Below are 14,792 nucleotides of genomic sequence, written 5' to 3'. Positions count from 1 at the left end.
GGAATATGTCAGCATTGTCTGTCAGTTTAGTCATCAAGGATAGAAATATGTACCTGTTAGAGCTGGTGCCAGCCCACATCTGAGAGGCAGACTCTGGCAACCTAGCAGAGGATAAATTTATAAATTCAATAATATTACATAATATGTCTTGCTGAAGAATGTTGCAACCGTGCCCAAGGTTCAGGATTGCTTAGATCCTGTCTTTCGGAAGGCTATAGGCAACCGGATTAAACCCATAATATTTCACTACCACAAAATCTCTCTCAATGATTTGGTAACCATTTTCGCCACACTAGTTGCTCTTAAAACAATTTAACCCAAGACTAACAAATAAGGAAAAATACTTCTTAATATCTAAATGCGAAAACCTAATCAAACAGATAATAAATTGTAACGTTGACTAAGAGCATGGCCTAATCCGTCTACTACTCATATGTCTTCTATGTAACCTAATAACTTAAATCTATTCATATGCACCGTGTTTTACGCGACATCTTGGAAGTCGTCTAACGCTCTAATGATAGACAGGTTCTACCCTTTAAAAACATTAGGACAGGATTTGTGTACTCTGTCGACCTGCGAGGACAACATGCCAGCAATTTTCGGAGCCCGCAGCGAACGGCATACACCAATGCTGTAAACGTTACACTGTTAAACGTGTTATTAATTTATTATTTGCAGAAGCATCTTTTATTGTGCAACGTTTTTAATATCTAAAATACGGTCCAGATACAAATATCTTGGAACTGCTTGAAACTAAGCTCAATACTTTAAACTGGTGTGGCTAAATATTTCTATTGCATAATGGTTCAGGAACTTTCCAAGTTTCCATCTTGAGTAACCTTAGACTAAGATGTGGAAACGGGAAGACCACTATAATACGAGAGGGAAGAGGGGAGGGGGGGAGACGGAAGCTCGTCAGCGCAAGTTGTAGAGACCCGCTACGTGTAGGCTTTTGCTAAGTAACAATGGTGAGTCAGTACACCCCAGAAAGAGTTTGCTTATAAAACGGCGACGGAATCATTCGCATTTCATAAACACAGATTACAGTAAGAACACCATGCTTTGGAATCCCGTCTTCTCGTGCTTCGCATTCTACAGCACGCTTTTAATTCTGAAGATGTACATCCTTGCCATCATCACGGGACAATTGAGGCTGCGAAAAAAGGTAAGCACAGAAATTATAAAAAAAAAAAAAAAAAAAAAAAAAAAAAAACCCGCAATATGACCATAATATGGAAACTATTAGTTGATAGCAAATTCAGTTATGTGCCCTGCGAAACACGTATACCTCTTATTCATAAGTAATTGCAGTGTTCCGCTAATAATTCCATATACAAAAGGGATTTTAAAAGAATTCTATTCGAATTTTTAAATCACATGAAACCTCTGCGATCTCGGGACAGGCTTTCGTTAACCCTGAGGACGCTGCAAGGCATGGAGGAGATCGGTTCTGCAGAAACGATCCGGACGTGGAGCGGTGTAGAAGGTAAGCAAGCAAACATATTTAAATCGATGCTCATCAGTCATTGCTTGTATGTGAAACAAACACACTTTTAGAAATTCCTTTAGTTATATCTTATACAGCGCACGAAAATGCATAAGCGATACTTAAAATGTAGTCCACGCAGTAAGGGAACCACATATCTAATAATTCGTGAGAACTTATAAACGTGATAAGGTTAACAGTGAAGGTCGAAAAGTTTTAAATTATTCTGCGCCGGTCGTTTCAGGAGCGTAATTATACATATCTTGGCGCGATCTCGTTTTACGCAATAAACAGATTCAATTGTCTCACGATGTGTAGCCTACTAGTCAACCCGAGAGATAAAGAAACTCCAAGTTTTGCTTATTTTGAAGAATCTTAACTTAGCCTGCTAAATTGGTCGCTATTTAAACTTTCCGTGTAATGATGCATATAGCTCTAAAAACGTTACATGCACTAAAACCTTTCAACCTATTCCAAATAACTCTGATTTCCAGATGTCAAAAACTTAACTATATTTTATGTAGCACCTTGACAGAAGCAGCTTTATTACGGGCTGTTAGAAAATTGTAAATATGTGAGCTCAGACCTTGGAGAGCAAGTGAACATCTGTATGTTATGTCAATTGGGTGACACATTTGCAGTTTTTGTGCATATATGCCATAATGATGTGTGTAAATTTCACAAGCCAGCTTTATTTATTTGTCAGATTTAGCTGCTTTCAAAACAGTGTGTGTGTGTGTGTGTGAGAGAGAGAGAGAGAGAGAGAGAAAGAAAGAGAGAGAGAGAGAGAGAGAGAGAGAGAGAGAGAGAGAGAGAATGAGAGTGTGCATGAGAACGGGGGATGGAAAGAGAGACAGAGGGAATATGTCTGCATACTTGGAAGAATGTAGGCCCACAGGTCCAAAAACAATATTATGAGACTAAAGTTGAAAGCTTGGAAGGAAGCGTACACAGCAAAATCTTACATGTTGAATGTGCTCTTTCTGTTTTTATGGGCTTATCTGGAGGAACACCAGATCTGATATCTAATTACAGCAAAATCTCCAGTGTTGAATCAGCTATGCTTACATGAATGCTGCAGGCGTTAATTCCACACTAGGAATTTTTCTGTGATCCATTGGTGATGGTGTTGGGAGGATTAATACACTACTGGCATGGTGATAATGTGCTATTTCACTCAATGAACCAAACTGATAGGCTAAATACATTATCCTACTTGAATTCAAAAGAAAGATTAGTGATAGATGCACCAAGAAATTAGTACCAAGAAATAACAGATGAATTAAAAATGTTTACAGTACTTATCTAAACAAAGCCTAATGTTTCTGTTGACTTTTAATAGAGACTTAATCGAAAACACCTCAGTAAATCTGAATAGGTTAAACCAGACCTTTCCTTACACAATTACAGTGGATTTGAGCAGATGTTGGAAGGCCCTATTCATCATTTTTCTATTATTCACTTCTATTATCACTTAGCCACTTAATTTCCCCATGGCAGTCTAAAGAATATTTACCAGCCATGTTCCCACACCAACTTGTGCTCTTGTATAGCCTAAAACCTCCTTTTTGTTTTTTTAAGAATAAATACATAAAAAATAATGGTTGTGAACTATGTCCGCATACCTGTATATGAAACAAATCTAAAATGGGCTTCAGCATGATGCAGCTCAGCATGATACAATAGTTCTACTATGAAAAATAAAAGTTTGATTGCACATTACAGCTGACACCTTTTGTCATTCAAAGTTCAACCTTTTCCATAAGGTCAGTTGAACAGAGCAAGGTTGACATCCAATGTTCACTGTAGATATTAGATGTAGATATTACAAATGTAGAAATGTAGATTGTAGGCTATACTAGGACATTGTCCATAAGATCAATCTTAGCTTAACTTTATCTCTGAACCTAACTGTAATGCTAACCCTAAACTTAATAGCAAATACATCTTGTTACAAAATACAATTTCTTGGATGTTGCTGACAAGTTGGAACAAACAAATGCACCAGCAAAATAGCAGTGTCACATTTTAAAAAGCATTAAAAATGAAGTACTATGATTTTTATTTTAAATCACTGTAAGAAAAGGCAGGAGAAAGATGGTACACCTTGGCACATACATCATCTAGAATTCATGCTTTAATTAATCTCACTGATTTTGAAATACTAATTGGGAACATCTTTTTATGAAAAAAATACTGTTAATGAGCTAAAAACCAGTCAACTCTTGGCTATTATGAACCTTAATTTGACACTATTGGTTGTTAAAAGATTCTTGATCATTGGTCTAAATATCTTTTACAAAGCAAACAGTTGGTGAGTCTTCTAAATGTAATGACAATATCCATAATCAAATTATAATCATTATCTATAATAAGTTTTATCCGCTCCCTTTTTGTTGGTTTATGAATGCATTTACAAGAGTTCAGAAAGACTGGATCTGCAGCTCTCCAAAAATGTTTCTTACAACCAATGTGGCTCACAAGATCTTTGGAAATGTACTGCTTTTAAGAATTTATTTTTCAGGCTGTCACATGTCATTGGTTAGAAGGGGAGGTGGAAGCTCTGATGTCACATGACCTGTCGGAGTTACTTATTATGGAATTTGAGCCTTCCATCACTTATGCTTCGCACAGGAACTCTTTAGAAAGTAGGCAGTTTGGAACCTTCCACAAAATTAGGAGTAGGTACCTTAGACCTTGCAGGAGCCTGTCCAGAAAAGCATTGTCACAGCCTGTTAACAGTAAGAGGGCCCAGAACACCTGCATACATCAGGTGTTTATATGTGGGCCTAGAGAAATGGTAGATGGGTAAATAATGAGCAGGATATGAGTAAATAATAAAACAGCAAATTAGTAAATAATAAATGTCATAATAAGCATATTTCCATCCTTTTGAAATAAGAGCAAGGACTACGAAATTGTGTTGATGTAATGAACTAGAGTTTGAGCTCCCTGAGGTCTTTTAAAAGGGTAAAGGAAATGAATAAGAGGCATTTCCTTTCATGAAAGTGAGAGGAGGGTGGTAGAAGGAACTGATTCATGTAGAACCACAGTGGGGCTACTGAGCACAGGGAGTTACATAATATTGGTTTTTATGGCATTGACCCACTTTGTAGTTTGAAGGAAATCTTATGAAATTCCCCTTGGAGATGTCAGGCAAACTAAATCCAGCAAAAACAGCATCACACTTGAGCACTATGGCCAGTGAGGAAGGGTGATAAGCACTTGTAGTGAAAGTGACGTACAAATGACTGCATAAAGTAAATATATCTGAGTTGAGCAAAAGTTTAGTCTATCTGTAGGTGAGGTTGGCTGGCTTTAACATCTGGGAACAGTGCCAAAACGCAGATTCAGACAATTCATACCTCAGCCCCCTGATCTAAGCCAGATGTGATGACTTTCTTGAGCGTATTGCATGCTAAAGTGAGTGCATGAATCCACGTGTAGTGTAAATCTTCATTTGAAGGGCAGCATGAGCAATTTTCCATCTGCCCTTTTCAAGGAAGGCTTATGTCATTTTGGACTTCGCATAACTGCGTCTCCACATGTAATCACGGGTACTGTACTTGTGTTTCAGGGCTCATCTCAATGACATGGAGAACATCTTCCCCTTCCTGTTCCTGGGGTCCATCTACTCCTTCACTGAGCCATCCCTGGTGGCAGCACGAGGTCACTTCCTGATCTTCTTTGTGGCCCGCATTGTCCACAGCGTGGCGTATCTGTTGGCCCTGAAAGCACCGACACGGTCGCTGGCGTACACCATCGCCCAGTTGCCCTGCATCTCCATGGTGATACAGATACTTGTTGCCATGGCCTCCTATGCATGACAATGTCCAGGACGCGCATCACCATAACTGTTCATTGGTTATAGCCTTTACCCAGTTTCCTAGAGGGTCATGATGCCTCGATGACTGATTGTAAGGAACACAAATATAAACATTTCACCAGTAGGCCAAGCCGAAGTGTTAGGATTCAAATGAAGGGTATAGATATTGGGTTAGAGGTTTGAACATTGCAGCACTAGCACCTCCATTACCTCCTGTTTACAAAGCAGCCATGCCACTATTTTCTTCATTTCAAGTGTACAAATTAAAGGTCATTTTATAGACAACAAGGCTGTTCTGCAAAGGTTGCCACTCCTCAACAGAAAGGTCTGTCACCGCTGATCCTTCTGTCTTCAGCCAAGTGAGATGCAGTGATAAGTAAAGCTTTTGCAACAAACACTGGCTGCACTCTGTCTCTTGCACTCCTAATTCTCTCTGCCGTTACAAGCCTCTTGGCAGAGTTGTGAGTTTGGGCGAATTTTGCTATGAACAGAATGACAAACTATATACTGAATGGAAAAGTGGAACAAACAAGTAAGTCTGACAATTGTGCTGGACTGCAATATAATTATTAGGTTGAGAGGTTCTGGCTTCTTTTAATACTACCACCGTTTAGTAAAGGAATGATAAGTCTCTAGTATTTTAGGGTGGTATTTTGAAGAGAATATTTGCATATTAAATTATAAAGATTATTTTTAATTATGTTACTTCTCTAGCTATGATATTATCAAATGTATGCATGAAAATGAATGTTTTTATATTAAAGATATTATCCATGCTCTCAGGCACTCTCTCTCTCTCTCTCTCTCTCTCTCTCTCTGTGTATGTGTGTGTGTGTGTATGTCTGTCTGTGTTAAATAGTTTTTTAAAAGTACTCCTTTGGTGTTAGATAATGTCCTGATTGGACTAAAACCAATTCACAAACAGTGGAGCACTGCATACCAACATTCCACTGAGTTATGCAACAGCTAAAAGAAATAGAGAAGGCAAGAGAAAGATGGTACACCTTGGCACATATATGACTTGGAATTCACATTTTAATTAATCTCACGGACTTTGAAATACTAATTGGGAAGCTCCTTGTATGAAATGAATGACAATTCAGAACAGCAATTACAATTACTCCAGCTATGATGGAACACAATAGTGAATACTTATTAGATTTTCATATAAATTGATTTGACAGATTTTAAAATTAATGCAAAATTTTACATAGTGGGCAATGCATTCACGTGTCATGCAATAGCAGATCTCTGTGACTTAAATTGTTCATGCAGATTGCTGAATATTGCAGCATCACTGAATGGGCCAATGCTGCAACCCTAATTGCAGATATCTTGCATATGATCTCAGCAGTTGTTCTATATAACTTTATCATTACACCCCTGTTGATAGCTCAGGGGAAGTTTGTGGTAAGCAAAGCGGTAGAAGCAATATTACCACTGCAAATTAATGTGAAAGGAAGTGCGTAGGTCTGAGATTGCCTGTGAACTCCAGGAGCTGTGCTGGCACGGCGCAGGCACTGACCTGCATTCTCAGCTTCCTCAGGGCACTGCATGTGTTAGTACATGTTTGTGGCATCCACATTTATGTGTTCGAGTGCCAGGTTCCAGACACAACTGTCAATATGGTCTGTTATAATTTAGTTCTTCAAAAGGTGAGGAATTTGTGAGAACATGAAAGGGAAAGCACGCAGAGAAAGAGTGAGCCAGTTTCCAGCCAGGTGGACCACCCGGGCCCAAAGGTTGTATACAGCATTTGCCTAATTATTTTCTCTTACTGTCTCCCACTCAAAGAAAGAGAAGAAAACAAAATAAACAAAAAGAAAATCCAGAAGAACCTTTGGGTATTGTTCTCAAACTCAAGGTACCAGATGGCATGTATATGTAATTACAGTCCAAGCATAACAAATGCTGTGAACTACTCTCATCCATTCTCATGCTGACAGTGCAAACTTAAATGGTGTTGACAGCCATTTTTAACAGGTTTGGGTGTTATTGTACATAACCATGTGCCTTTAACAAAAGTCAAAACCTACGCACCTCCATTTACATCATCTTTGTTCTTTGTTTTTGTTTTTTGTTTTTAATTGTGTTCACCTCACTGTTTTAAGGAAGCTGTATATGGGCTCTGTAGGACCCTTTGTAATTCTGTTCACTAATAACTAAATCTCCTTTGAATCAATATGAATTAAATATCTTCCATAGCATATACAAGTATAATATATTGCACCTTTTGCACACACTGTTGTTTAGGTAGTCCTATGCATTTTGTATTGAGATAAGGATTTTGACTATATAAGACACATAATAAAAGTTTACCCAATAACCAATTTTAGGATGGGCCTGTCTTTCTTTTTTTTTTTTTTACAGAGGGTTCATGCAACACTGCCATCCAGTGGCTAATATAAATGTAAACACACCATTGTTTCCACAATTTTACTCTATCACAGCTCACAATGTGCCTGAACTAGGTAAAATGTTTTTTGCTCCTGTTTTTGTAGGGAGCTAGGATAGTGTAAAAATGTAGACCAACAGGGGGTCCCTGAGGACCTAGAACTTAAAGTAGACTTCTACCTTTGTGCAAATTCAGTCTCTCGCTTGAATGTTACTTGGAGAACAAAGTTGCTAAAATGCACCATGTCACATGCTACTTAAATATTTGTACAGTTTATGTTCTAAGCACACACAGTAGGCCAAGAACCATGGGCAGTTATTCAAAGTACCAACACACAAAGGCAGGCAGTAAATGGATCAGGGGAAGGAGTGGGGTGGGATACAGGGAGAGCAATATTTTCATTTAGTAGGTAAAGACAAGCAAAGCACATCATGTAGTGCCTCAGCCAGAAAACCAAAGCCCAGATTGAAAATGAGACATCTCTCATACCACTAAACCAGCTCAAACCTGTTCTGCAGACATAGAAGATGAGAAACATTCAGCTTCATGACTTATCTTAAATATGATTTAAGGTTGATAATTCTCTTGACAGTGTATGAGTAACTGAGTAAACTCTATTCAGTGTTAATAGGTGGAATATGCACTAAACTGTGGAAATCATTTACATTTACGTCATTTAGCAGACGTTCTTATCCAGAGCGATTTACAAAGTGCTTTGTCATTTACTCATAGAATACATCCTAGCCAGTAGAGCAGGTTAGAGTCCATTATACCAATGATCTAGAATACTCTAGAAATACAGGGATCAGTGCTGATGCCTAGAAGTAAAAAATACATAAGGTCTAAGACAATGATAAGTGCAATAAACAACAAGTACTAGAGGTTGTTAGACAACATGTGTAATAAACAATACCCTACAATAAATACTAGTTTTAATAAGTCAATATAGGAGCAGGGTCAGTGGTCATTTAAATATTATAAGAATAGATGGGTCTTCAGTCTTGAAGACTGCAAGGGGCTTGCAATTCATTCCACCAACTTGGAGCCAGGACAGAGAATCTTGTCTTCCACGAGACTTAAAGCATAGTATTTCAAGCTGAGCCGTACTTGAGGTTCAAAGTACTTGAGGTACGGCTCAGGCTTTGACCACTGACCTCATGTATTGAGGGGCTGGTCCATTTTTGGCTTTGTAGGCAAGCATCAAGGTTTTAAATCTGATGTGTGCAGCTACTAGAAGCCAATGAAGGGAGTGCAGCAGTGGAGCAACATGTGTGAACATCATCAGATTGAAGACTAGTTGTGCTGCTGCATTCTGGACAAGTTGTAGAGATCTGATGGCTCTTAGAGGAAGACCAGCAAGTAGCAACTTGCAGTAGTCTAGCTTTGAGATTACAAGAGACTGCACAAGCACCTGGATAGCTTCCTGTGAGACAAAGGGCCAAATTCTTTGTATGTTACAAAGGAGAAATCTGCAAGACCGGGTTAAATTTGAAACATGAGATGAGAACAACTACTGGTTGTCCAAAGTTATGCCCAGGCTACAGGCAGCTTTAGATAACAAAACCAGGGAGTTCTCGGAGGAAACTGTGAGGTCATGGTAAGGGTTGGGAGTACCTGGGATGTACAGAAGCTTGGTTTTACTGGGGTTGAGCTTCGAGTGGTGGGCTGTCATCCAACTGTGCTGAGATACGTCTGGAGACCTACCTGTCAGGGGTGGAAAAGAAATAAATAATTTAGTGTCATCAGCATAGCAGTGGTAGGAGAAACCATGAGAAGATATTATATCACCAAGAGAATGAATATACAAAGAATAGAGAAGAGAGCCTAATACTGAGCCCTGTGGAACACCGGTGGAGAGTCCACATGGTTTGGATGCTACATGGTTTGGATGATAGGACCGTCCCTCCAGGTAAGACTGAAACCATTTCCATGCAAAGCCAGTCACACCAGGCCTGGAGAGAACAGAGAGGAGAATGTTGTGGTTTACTGTTTCAAAGGCTTCTGAAAGGTCTAGAAGAATCAAAACAGATGATTGTTTGGCAGCTTTAGCTGCATGAAGTTTCTCCGTCTTGAATGTGCCGGTTTGTAGCCAGACTGACTGGGATCATACAGCTAGTTCTGCATGAGGAAAACAGACAATTGATTGTAAACTGCTCATTCAATGGCTTTTGAGAGGAAAGAGAGAAGTGATACCAGTCTGTAATTGGTAACATTGAAGCCATCGAGTGTGGCCTTCTGGAGGATTGGTATCACCCTGGCAGTTTTGAATGCAGTTGGTCAAGAATATAAAGAGATGTTGATGACAGAGATTAAAGGAAGCAGATCTCTTGAGATTGTGTGGAACAGAGTGGAAGGAATTGGATCCAGTGGACATGTAGTCAGATTACTGGAAGTTAGGAGCTGAAGAATTTTGTCTGAAGAGAGAGGAGAACAAGAAGTCAGAGAGTTGGATGTTTGGTCATCCACACTGGTTGGAAGAGTGGGAACAGAGGAAAAGGACTGGACTTCTCCTCAAAGAAGGTGATGAAATCTTCAGGAGTAAGAGATGAGGAAGGAGGGGGAGGGGCAGGACTAAGGAGAGAAGAAAAAATAGTGAAGAGCTCATATAGATCAAATGCTGATGATTTGAATTTTTCTATGTAGTAGTGACTTTACAGATGTTACATCCAGTGAGAACTTGGTAATTACAGCTAATACGCAACTAGGTTCAGACGAGAAGCCTTGAATTTAAGAGAATCTAAGGCAAAAATAAGTAATCTCAGAGCTTACTTTAACCACCCAGAGGATGATCCCAGAGAAAAACCAAAGCACAATAAAATCTGAAGTTAGAGTCGTCTGAATTTAACTCAGTTCAATAAGTGCTGAGTCCGTCCCTCAATTCACACCTAAGGCCAAGGCCTCAGGAATTAGCCTCAGGAAAGACAGTATCTACAGCTACATTTGACTCTAAATAGACTATTCTGGGATTTTTACTGTCATGCAGAGCTACTGAAGTCACACATAGTGAGAATGTTTTATTTTACTTTAGGAGACATGTAAACTAAATGTGACCACAGCTTTAATAAAGGACAACCAGCTACATTCTTTCAGAGAATTCCTTTTGGAAGTTTACTTACTACTGATAAAACCTTAATTACTACTTAACAAAAGCTAACACAACATGCTGATTAGCTGAGTAGTTTGAAGCCTTTAGGGACGACTGCACATTTATATTGTGGTGGCTGCCACTGCCAGAGGGGATGCACTTCCCCACCTCCTGTACAGTAGTGTAAATTTAATGTTCTAAATCTTGTTTGTAGTGTAGTTATTTTCTGTCTTGTTTACCTTTAATTGTGTTATTTTAGTCTGAGTTCAGTTTAAAAAAAAGAATGTTCTACCATCTCTGCAACTTTGTGTTGTTTTATTTTTGGTTACTTTCCCCCATTAGGTCTTTGTCTGCCTGTTGTTGCTGTATTATTAAAGTTGTCACCTTTGCAAAAAACAAACAAACAAACACAACAACAACAACAAAACAGCTGTTCATGAGCAAAAAAAGGCATTCCCTGACTCTTCGTTGGTGCTGATGCTACACTGATGTCAGAAATTAGATGAGACTGCTGAGTTGGATGAACAACAAAGAGCTGCAACAAAGAGCTCAAGAGCAGATGGCAAAGAAGATGTGGCCCAGAAAAAGGGGACCAAATGCTAATGTTTAGCCCGTGCCTGACGGGTCCAGACAGCCGATAGCGACGTGGTTGGATGGGGAAAAGCATACACTTTTGATTTTAAAATACCACAACACTATGCAGCTTTTGAATGCACTACAAGGAGAAGGGAGTGATTATTTATAAGCAAGGCACGTTCATATGTGTTTTAAGTTTAGCATTTCATTTCACACTTACCTTACACTTCGGTAGATTAGCTAGCATTAGCTAGGTAAGATAGCTAATGTACCTGTCAAATTAAACCATAAAGAGCAGTATACTGAGAGTTTAATTTGTGTAACTCTATTCGTGAAAAAGTGAGCTAGCCCACCTAACATGCATGCTACTTTTGTAGCTATGTATTACTTCTGTAATACATTATTATATTATTATAGCAACTCATGCCATCAAGACAAACTATAACATTACTACAAGCTACTGTCCCAAGTAATTTCACTCCTGAGCCAGAACTTGACCTGGAAAAGGTAGTACTCTTGGTTAAATTGCTTATAGGGTAATGTAAAAATAAATAAAGTGATAAATGTTTAGTAATGTGGAAATTAATGCATAAGTAATTAATTATCTGTGTTACTGTACATAGGCTGAGATTAAAAACATTTATGCTTCATATGAACACTTGTACACAACACCCCCTTTACTGGACAGGCTGAAGGACTGGATCTATTCCCTGGATCTGCTGTCAAAAATGAACATACCCACAACCAAAACCAGTACCATGTTTTAATTCGCAGTCTAGTAGTCTAGTCTATTTAGGTAATATGCCAAATTCACATAATGTTAAACCCATTATTTTTTGCACAACCAGGGGTCCTACGCAGGGGCTGCAACTGGATGCCCCTCGTCAGGTAGCCACTGCAGTAACTGCCACGCACCGTCTGGAGGCGCTTATCACGGTGCCACATTGTATTGTCAAGTGAAAACGTCACAGTACTGTAAAATAAAGGCTGCAATATTCCTTGTTTTTGCGCACAGTCTGTAAAATAAATAATTTACATTCTAATTTGTCCACTCATTTATCTTATTTGTTTTTCGCACAACTACACAAACCATTTATAGATGTGAACGTCTATAACGTCCTTACTGCTTAAATGTGCGTATACGTGTGGTGTTTGGGTTCTCAAATTTTATGCTGTTGTAAATCTTATACATTTTAGCTATTTTTAATTAAGATTTTTATTATTTTTAAAGCACCAAATTATCATTATATCATATCATAAAAGTCACTAAAGTGGAACGCACAAGGTGAATACTTCCAGAGTGTCGAATCTGCGGCGGTTACAAATTGATTTTAGTAAAAAACAAACATCATAAACAAAACCATAAATAAAATGATACACCGTAGCACCGTATCAGTTTTACCATGTCACACAGGATTTATGTAAGTTTTATTGGTTTTATTACGTTTACTGGATGCTTCGTCGAATCAAGAAATATATCATTTTGTTAGATTTACCAGACTGTCGACACACACCTTCACCATGGCGGCGCCCGTGGGTAGCAGCAATGCCGCTATTTCCAGTTGTTCTGATCAGTCGACTGTGGTGTCTAGAGCTGAAAATGTCCATCTACAGTATAGTGTTCTTTTGCAGCACCTTATCGGCGACAAGAGACAGATCAAAGACCTGAACCCGGGCATTATGGGTGGCCTATCGAATCCCCACAAAACAGATGAGCAGAAGATGATTGAACGGGGAATGGAAAGTTGTGCTTTCAAAGCAGCACTGGCGTGTATTGGAGGTAATTAGGAATGATAACGTGATATTAAACTGCAGATGGAGGTGAATTAATAGTTGCCTTTGAAATTCGAAATGGTAGAGAAACACGCTGGTTAGCTAACCTAGCTAAATAATTTGGCTACGGTCAGAGTGGAGATGTGCACGGCTTGGACTGGTATGAGCAAATGAACACTAGCGTAGCTGTCATTGTATATTTTTCATATCAAAAACGCATGCAGTAAATTTTTATTATTATTTTTTTTATAAAGAGCTGCTTAATTTGTATTCGTTGCAATTACTTGTGCTATATAATTACTTTTGTTTATTCCTGCTAGGTTTTGTGTTGGGAGGTGCTTTTGGAGTCTTCACAGCTGGTATTGACACCAATGTTGGGTTTGATCCGAAAGACCCACTTAAGACTCCAACAGCGAGAGAAGTCTTGAGAGACATGGGGCAGAGAGGAATGTCCTATGCCAAAAACTTTGCTATTGTAGGAGCCATGTTTTCGTGTACAGAGTGCATCATAGAATCAGTAAGTGATACGCTGTTTTTTTAGTGTTATTATTTTTGCTCTCCTCTCATTTGCGTCTCCCCATTTTATGCTGTTTGTTACACAAATGCATATGTAGCTTCAAGCATGTCTTAGGCTGTTATTACATCATTCCAATTTTATGTCCACTTTCGGATTTTACATAGCTACTTTTAAAATTTGAGTAAACCTGTGCTTTATAAATCATCTTGTATTATCGTGATGCTAGGATAGCAAATGTGCCTATCTAGTGGTTCTCATGCATTTTAATATGTGGATGTAATTTCTGTGTCAGCACCGTGGAAAATCCGACTGGAAGAATGCAGTATATAGCGGTTGTATTACTGGAGGTGCTATTGGATTTAGAGGTATGAATCAGTTTGTTGTTATTTGCCATAAAACTCTTTTTAAATATAATCTTATGTTAGGTGCAGTCTGTTTGTTTTTAATTACAATCAGTGCATTCCTCATAGCTGGACTGAAGGCTGGGATTCTGGGCTGTGGTGGTTTCGCTGCTTTCTCAGCTGCCATTGAGTACTATCTACGATGAATGTCTCCTTCAGGACTTCCTGACAGATTGGCTGCTATTTAGCTGGGGATTCTACTGGGATGCTCATGTCACTGAGTGGTCATATCAATGTGAGAACTTCCTGAGTGGACCAGTTGGATGTGTGCTTGTATTACATGTGTTTAAAAGTTGTGGACATATCCAGCCTGTAGGGGTTAGTATTGCACTAGTGACTGCCCCTTGGCTTAACAATGCTGATATACATGTGATACACAAACCAACTATGACCTTGCATCATGTTTTTCCATGGTGATTATTCTTGAGTTGATGCTGCCTGATTTGCATAAAAGTAAGATTTGTCATTAAGGGTTGCTCTTCATCCTTCAGATGTTTTATGTATAAAATCATACAACTCATACATGGATAGATCTGTAAATAAACTAATGAAGAAAATCATCGGTAAAAAAAACTAATAAATGGGTAGATCTGTATGCTCAGGCATTATAGAATAAGATCCACTGGAAAATATGAACGAATAATATAATTTTGTGATAGACACAAGAGGAAGGAGCTGGTAATATAACAAAAAGATCATTGCTAAATGGTAACGTTTCACACTGAACATG

General features: G+C 38.7%; 2 protein-coding genes across 3 annotated transcripts; both read left to right on the top strand.

The window, feature by feature from the left end:
* The first annotated feature begins 893 nt into the window (after positions 1–893).
* Positions 894–6,097, top strand: ptges (prostaglandin E synthase). Its single transcript, XM_026998401.3, has 3 exons — positions 894–1,168; positions 1,407–1,489; positions 5,067–6,097. The coding sequence occupies exons 1-3, from the start codon at positions 1,061–1,063 to the stop codon at positions 5,314–5,316; spliced, it is 441 nt and encodes a 146-aa protein (XP_026854202.1). The 5' UTR covers positions 894–1,060; the 3' UTR covers positions 5,317–6,097.
* A 6,745-nt stretch (positions 6,098–12,842) lies between these two features.
* timm22 (translocase of inner mitochondrial membrane 22 homolog (yeast)) lies at positions 12,843–14,705 on the top strand. 2 transcript variants are annotated; one of them, XM_081719362.1, is made up of 4 exons: positions 12,843–13,151; positions 13,465–13,661; positions 13,954–14,026; positions 14,118–14,705. In XM_081719362.1, the coding sequence occupies exons 1-4, from the start codon at positions 12,893–12,895 to the stop codon at positions 14,129–14,131; spliced, it is 543 nt and encodes a 180-aa protein (XP_081575488.1). In that variant the 5' UTR covers positions 12,843–12,892; the 3' UTR covers positions 14,132–14,705. The 2 variants fall into 2 exon arrangements, with proteins under 2 accessions (XP_081575488.1, XP_026854361.1); XM_026998560.3 differs by having other exon boundaries at positions 12,851–13,151; positions 14,132–14,705.
* Positions 14,706–14,792: the final 87 nt, after the last annotated feature.

This window comes from Electrophorus electricus, chromosome 8, assembly GCF_041902795.1.
Source record: "Electrophorus electricus isolate QZ-2024a chromosome 8, ASM4190279v1, whole genome shotgun sequence".
Taxonomy (NCBI): domain Eukaryota; kingdom Metazoa; phylum Chordata; class Actinopteri; order Gymnotiformes; family Gymnotidae; genus Electrophorus; species Electrophorus electricus.
Note: the sequence above shows the minus strand (reverse complement) of the source record. Positions and strands in the feature narration are given on the sequence as shown.